The sequence below is a fragment of the Monopterus albus genome, unplaced genomic scaffold (assembly GCF_001952655.1).
Source record: "Monopterus albus unplaced genomic scaffold, M_albus_1.0 scaffold69.1, whole genome shotgun sequence".
NCBI classification, from domain to species: domain Eukaryota; kingdom Metazoa; phylum Chordata; class Actinopteri; order Synbranchiformes; family Synbranchidae; genus Monopterus; species Monopterus albus.
The window spans coordinates 3,090,696-3,097,402 of NW_018127949.1; the positions used below are offsets into that span (position 1 = coordinate 3,090,696).

Genomic DNA, 6,707 nt, shown 5'->3' on the forward strand with positions numbered 1-6,707 from the left:
CCTTGGGCGCCAAGCTCCACTATCCGCTGCCTCACCACGTCCGGGAGGGGTCTGCCGTTGACAAACACCCCGCCGAGCTGGTTCACACCTCCGTGCCCTACGTGGGATACAACAGCAGCACATGCACAACCGTAACATTACATAAAGTCGTTGAGGACGCTGGCTCAGGTGAGTGGAGACAAAGATCACGGAGACTGGTCAGTATGAGAAAACACAACGTCCCTGCTTGTTTGTGGGGAGAACGCGGATTTACATTATGGTTTTACGGAGAAGCCATAAAATGATGCACTTAACTTAGAAACCTGCCTTTAAAAATACATTTCCCCCACTAATAGACGCTGGTTTACTGCAGCCACCTCCAACTTTTCTGTCTTTAAATCTTTTCAAAATCACAGTGACCAAATAATATTTTGCCAGTCGTTAGTCACTATTAGTCTACAAATAATTAATGGGTCAAAGAGGTTGTGTGTTGTTGTTGTTTTTTTAATACAGTCACATAATCACAACACTGCAAAATTACTGTCCTGGTTCTTGCATACATACATACACATATATATATATATATATAGTATTTTATAATGAAGCAAAAATTGACATTACAGCAAAAAAGGTCTTAATTATTATTGTCTCTTTTTGGCCTATTTTTATTTCCTTTCTTTGTGTTTTAAATTAGGTATTTCAGGTACCAACCAACTTCAGCTTTTTAATTACAATAATTCCTTATAATATTTTTAAAAAACGCCCAATGCTGTAACACTTTATTCAGCATATATATTTTGTTAATTTTTCATCTGTCACTGTTATTATGCAATTTCCTCGTTAAGTTAAACTCCCATTAACCTATAGCCAAACATGGGCTTGTGTCATAGCTGCTCTTTAATTTCTAAAATAATTAATATTTTCTAAAACTGTACATTTGACAGTCCCCAGTGCTGTAAAGTTTCTCATAGTCCAAACTCACACCTCATATTTTCTTAGCAGCCCCACCGCTGATGTTTGGTTTTAAGTTACACGTTCCTTCATTTTCCCTGCACGGTCATTTTAAATAATTGAACGAGCTTTGATTACTCCTGTTACATATTGTTAAGCAAATAAAAAGGTCATCAATTTTCCAAATACAACCACCAGTGTCTAAATAAACCACACTGTATGTGGACAAGCGTTGGACCTCTGGGGCTGGCTGTATTTTATTATGATAATCATTCTTATTATTTAGATAATTAAAACACTAGAGGTTTAACTAACGTGTCTTGACCTAATAGGCCTAAACGCACACACCGCGCGGGAAGCTGCAGGGTGATGATACACGTGTAAATTACAAAGTACCTGCCAAAGCATGTTCTTTGTTTACTACGACAAGTTTAATTTCTGCACATCAGTGCTCAGAACTATCGCAGCCATTTGTGATATAATTAAGGAGATTTGACCAGATTACTGGCTGAAAATTGCACACATAAGAAAAGATGTGGGAGTATATTTATTCCATCAGCCTTGTGTTTCCATGACTGGCTCTGTTTACCAGGAGTACGTCAGTTTATTCGCGCAACTTTGTCTCTTTTATGCACAAAGATGCTGTTTGCCCATAACAATTCGCCCTGCTCTCCGTTGCAGGCCTTTGTGTGATGTAGAAATGCCACACTTCATCTGATTATTTTATCCGCTTACATGTAAAAGCTGCAGTGGCAGAGAAACTCAGGTTGTGCTACTTACGGTGCATCGCTGTAAAGGGGTCTGCTTTGCAGTGAATATCCATTGGATAGCAAAGGAAAGACAGATAATCAACTGAAGTCGCCGTTTCGCCTTCCTATCAAGGATGAAAACGTGAAGAAAAAGGTGATTCTACTCGATGAAGGGACTTAGTTTGCCCCCCCCCCCCAACCCCCGTGTTTTCAGCAACCGATCTGATGGAAACTTCTTCCCCCCCAAAGTTGCCTTTCTTTTCTTCAACAGTCCGGTCCGGGAGCGGGGGTCTGGCAGGTGCGCAGCATGACCGAAGGATTGTTTTAGTAAAACGACCTGTGTTCAGTTTATCGGTATTTTCAAAGCCTGGGGTGACCAGAGGTAATTCTCACAGCATGGCAGCGAGAAGACCGTGTTTCTTTAAACAAAATGAAACGTTCAGGTCCAGCGTGCAGGGCCCGGTATCTCCTCAATCCTGGTGGCCTTGATTCACGCGTCAAAACAGCGGAGAAACACGCACACACGCATCGAGTTTCTCTGTCGCGCTGGATGCGTTAGGCTGGATCTTTGGGCTGGGAATGAAGCCTCTCTCTGTGTCTGTGGTTCTAAAAGCTGCATCCCTCCTCTCTTCTCCCCTCTCCTCCCCTCTGCAGACCCCCCTTTTGCTTATATGGATGACTTGTCAGACAAAGGCAATAGATGCCAACACTGTGTGATTCGCCAACGCAAAAAAACCGGGGGTCCAAATGAGGAGGTCTCTGGGTCTGACACAGCGCCAGGAAGGGGAGGGCGATAGATAAAGATTGGGATCGGACTTACAGATAGCAGAGTTTATTAGACATTATAACAGCTGTGAATTACATGCTCGCATAAAGGAAGTTTTAAGTCAGTGAAATAGGGATTCTCATATTTGTGTTTCTTTCTGCTCTTTTTCCCTTAATTACATGGACTAACGGCTTGGCTCTGGGAGGATATCCATGCGCACAGGTCTCCTCACAACCCGGATTTAGCTGAGTTTTCCTTGAATCTTGCTTTCTGTCTTTTCTTTTTTTGCCATCTTTTTTTTGTCCGCTATCGCAAGTAGGCCACACACAGTTCGTTTCCTTGCTTTAATTTATTAAATTTGCTAAATTGGAGGTTAATATGAAGCCTATGTTAAGCTGACGGCGTGCACGGTGTCGAGTGGGAGCAGTGTTGGTGGTTGGAGGTTGGAGGTGAATCTTGTATTTGACCTGCACGCAGCAGTGCCTCTTAGCTTCTGTAGATGGCGCTGTATGGTTTCTCAAATGTAAAGGTGCTGTCGAAGGATAATCCCAAAAAAGTCAAACTTGGGGGTGCACCTGAATGATTGAAGAAACAGCCATGTGTAAGATATGGATCCATGTTAAGGTGTTGCATAAAATTCAAGATAGGATCTGGCCTGTACCTGCAGTATAGTGTCATCTGAAAGAGAAAATGAACTAAGAACGCACAATGAAGTCACAGAAAAGTTAAGGGTCTTATTTATATCCTCCTTTAAAACCATCCTAAATTCGTAGAAATTTGTAATATCTCAAATAATCAAAAAGTCGTTTTTATTCACCACGTCAATCTATGATGCTTAGAAAATAAACATAGGCCTTAAAATTGGGCGACACTTTTCTTAACAAAGTCACAAAGCAAAAGCAAAATAAAATAAAGTGAAATGCTAATTTCAAGAACATTAAATGTATTTTAGAAAACTTGAAAAAGCACAAAACTCAATAAATAAACATTTTAAGTTTATATGGTTGAAGTGACATAAAAATAATAATAATACTAAATGTTCTAAAGTGACTATATAATGTCAGGTGACTTGCGTGGTTTCTTGGTTAATTTGTATGCACGTGACCTCGCCACATGCAGCATTTGGCCATTTTTTGGGGGGGGGGGGGCATCTCTTAGGGGCACGCGGCCACATCTCGCGCTCTGCCTCCTGGTCAGGTTAGGGGATGATTTCTCTTTTTGTTACTGTTTTTGGAGTGAGCTTCTGGTACAATATGTAGCACTATAGGCTGTAATTTCACACCCGGCTGCACATTTCCCTTAAAGCTACATTCTTTTTTTTCCACACTATAAGACCCCCACCACCATCATCACTCCCCCCCTCCTTCTGGAATGCCCTCCTGCTCCCCACAATTTGATCTTCCTACTACAAAAATTAAGCAGAAGTCGGGGTTGGGGGGGAGGTCTAATGTTGAATTGTTTTTTGAACACATATCCAAACAAATATACCGCTTTGGTGTGTTTACTTTAGTTTGTGTTTGAGCAGCACGTGCAGTGTGGTGTGTTTGACTGTGGTGTGGTGTGTGACCCCTCTGTTTTCAGGAAGGGGGTCACTCTCTTTAGCTGCTAGGACGTGGGGCCAGAAAACCATTCAGGGAAAACCCAAACAACAGGACGAGGGAAGCAATTCTCGCTTTGTTTTTGCACTTAATGATTAAACCCTGGATACTTTTAATCATGTGATCACTAAAGCCTGAAAAACAAAAATGTTTAGGGAAAAAAATAAAAAATACAAGAATATAAATAGGCTACAGACTGGGGACTTGTTTCCATTCTGACACACAACTGCAGTATTTAAGACAATGTGCATGTCAACAATTTGGAAAATGTTTTCGGTGCTTGTGTGCACCCATTAGGAGAGGTGTAATGTATTGACAGAGAGCCATTTATCTTTTGCCCCGCTTCCTAATGGCCTGTGCAGAGGAGAGAGGAGAGGTGGTGTGGAGGAGGAGGGGGAGGAGGAGGAGGAGAGGAGGAAGGGAGCACCGAGGGTCCAGCAGCTCCACCCGCAGGACATCAGCTCGGGCTTCCAAACGACTGTGTGGAGGATGATCGAGGCGTCCTGGTGGTGGTCGAACTTTTATTCCTGTAGGTGGGAGAGGTGTCATTTCCTCCCGTGACTCTGCTGGTTATCTCGCGTTATTCCAACGTCACCAATCCGAGTTTCCCTGCAGAGGGAGCTGACACCACTGGTTGTAAGCTCAATGTTAATCCTTTTGGATCTGAGGGAGCGGTCTTTCAGGAGGTTTTATGGCCATTTAGAAGAATTTTGGGACTTTTTGCACATTCCGTAGGCCTAAATCGGAGAATAAGGAATATTTTAAAAGTATAAGCATTTCTGCATGCTTAGATAACAAAAGTCTCTTTTATTTGGCTACAGCATTAAATGTCAGCGACTTGTTCTCGAAATATAAGCAAATGAGTGTTAGATGTGAGAAGTTCAGCTGTCTGCAGCTACACATGATACTGTAACACTAACAGAAATCTCCCCTGTACTGTACATTGGATTTCCACACTGCCTCTCGTGCTCCAGCAGCGAGGCTACTATACTCCGGGCTACAAATCTTGCTGGCATGAACAGATGGAGCATCAATTTGATTCCGTCCTCGACACCGTGCAAGATTGATTTTGCACTTGCTTTTAATTTTGCCCATAATTAATTGGATCATTACAACAGTTTTCCATTGATCTCGACGTTTAAATGTAAGACTAAAAGTGAATTATAATATGATCTATGTTGCTTATCGTTATTTTTATTTTTATTTTTTGCAGCCATTTGTTCTGCGGAAGAATATCCAGCAAAAATCCTCTTTTTTTTTTAAATAATTGCATATCGTTTATCTCTTGTGATTTGCGCGACTCGTTCTTGTACACAGCAGTAAAATCCACCTATTAATGTTACAGTGATACAGTCATTATAATGTCAGACTGTGGCCTATTGATTTGAAACACACACACACACACACACACACACACACACACACACACACACACACACACACACACAGCCTAAATCCTGTCCATCATCTCTTAACGAAAAATGACCTTAATATCCCTACAGTCTGATGCTGTCCCTATCTCTTAATGTCTCTGCATTTTCTAATATAGTGTGGTTCTGAATTTATTATAGGATTAGTGTGGGCTTTTATTTTAACATCGTTTGTCAGGCTGCTTCTCTTTTTAATGCACATATTTAAACAACAAATAACTTTTAATATTCAATAAATAAATAGCATGCACAACTAAAACCACTTTTATTGACCAAATATAAGGTAGCTATGGATGGATAGGATAGGATGTTACACTTTCAGCTTCCAAACAGGATTAATTCATCTGGGCGGCCACTTACAATACCGATAAATGGATATATATGTGTATATAAGTAATAATAAAATGTCGTTTAACTTGACCTCATGTATGTCAGATGTGGAAATCTACAAATGGTTTATTCACTTAGGATTACGCTTACATTTATATTTTAAAGAGTAAATGTAGTCTGACACAATCAAGAAAGTGAATAAATAATATCACAATTCTTCTGAAATGTACCCTGTTTTGTTTCCATAGGTTGCTGTCGCCATATTCTAATTTCTGACACACCACTGGCTTTAGATGTACAACAGCACAAATACGTCGGTTTAATGCATCCAGCTGAACCGTTTACTGACGTTGATGGGGAAATCATCAACAATAGGCGAAAGTTTACAACTGTCACGGTCGTATATCAGACGATAAAACACACACAGGAAGGACACACTGCTTCCCCAACACTGTACTGCCGCTATAACGTGCACGTAGCACTTTACAAACCTGCATCCAGTTTGGTGTTAACTCCAATTAAACTCTACTGCAGTGTTTTCAGGTTGGCTGTTCAGCTGATGATCTGTCCCGTCATTAGTCCTCAACACACACACACACACACACACACACACACACACACACACACACACACACACACACACACACACACACACACACACAGAGTGGTTCCAGTGCTTCTGTACTGTATTAAAGATCCAAGTGCAAGTGAGATCAGGTTATATTACTTTGATTAGAAAACACTTTCTTAAATTACTTTTCATACCCTGAGCACAAAAATAGTCAGACAGTTGAGTTTCTGAGCTTTTCCATGCCTCAGGTACAGCAAATCATTAAGAAAAATTAACATCTCATTTGCATGTAAACGTGAAGGAAGGACGTATTTACAGAAAAAAATACATATT

At 40.9% G+C, this 6,707-nt stretch overlaps 1 protein-coding gene across 1 annotated transcript in view; it reads right to left on the reverse strand.

The window, feature by feature from the left end:
• Nucleotides 1-2,290, reverse strand: part of LOC109963018 (paired box protein Pax-2a-like) — a 34,340-nt gene extending 32,050 nt beyond the window's left edge. The window contains 2 exon segments of the mRNA XM_020605253.1: nucleotides 1-97; nucleotides 1,711-2,290. The exon segment at nucleotides 1-97 is cut by the window's left edge and continues 2 nt beyond it. Coding sequence (XP_020460909.1) covers nucleotides 1-97; nucleotides 1,711-1,753 — 140 coding nt within the window. The 5' untranslated portion in view covers nucleotides 1,754-2,290.
• Between the last annotated feature and the right edge of the window lie 4,417 nt (nucleotides 2,291-6,707).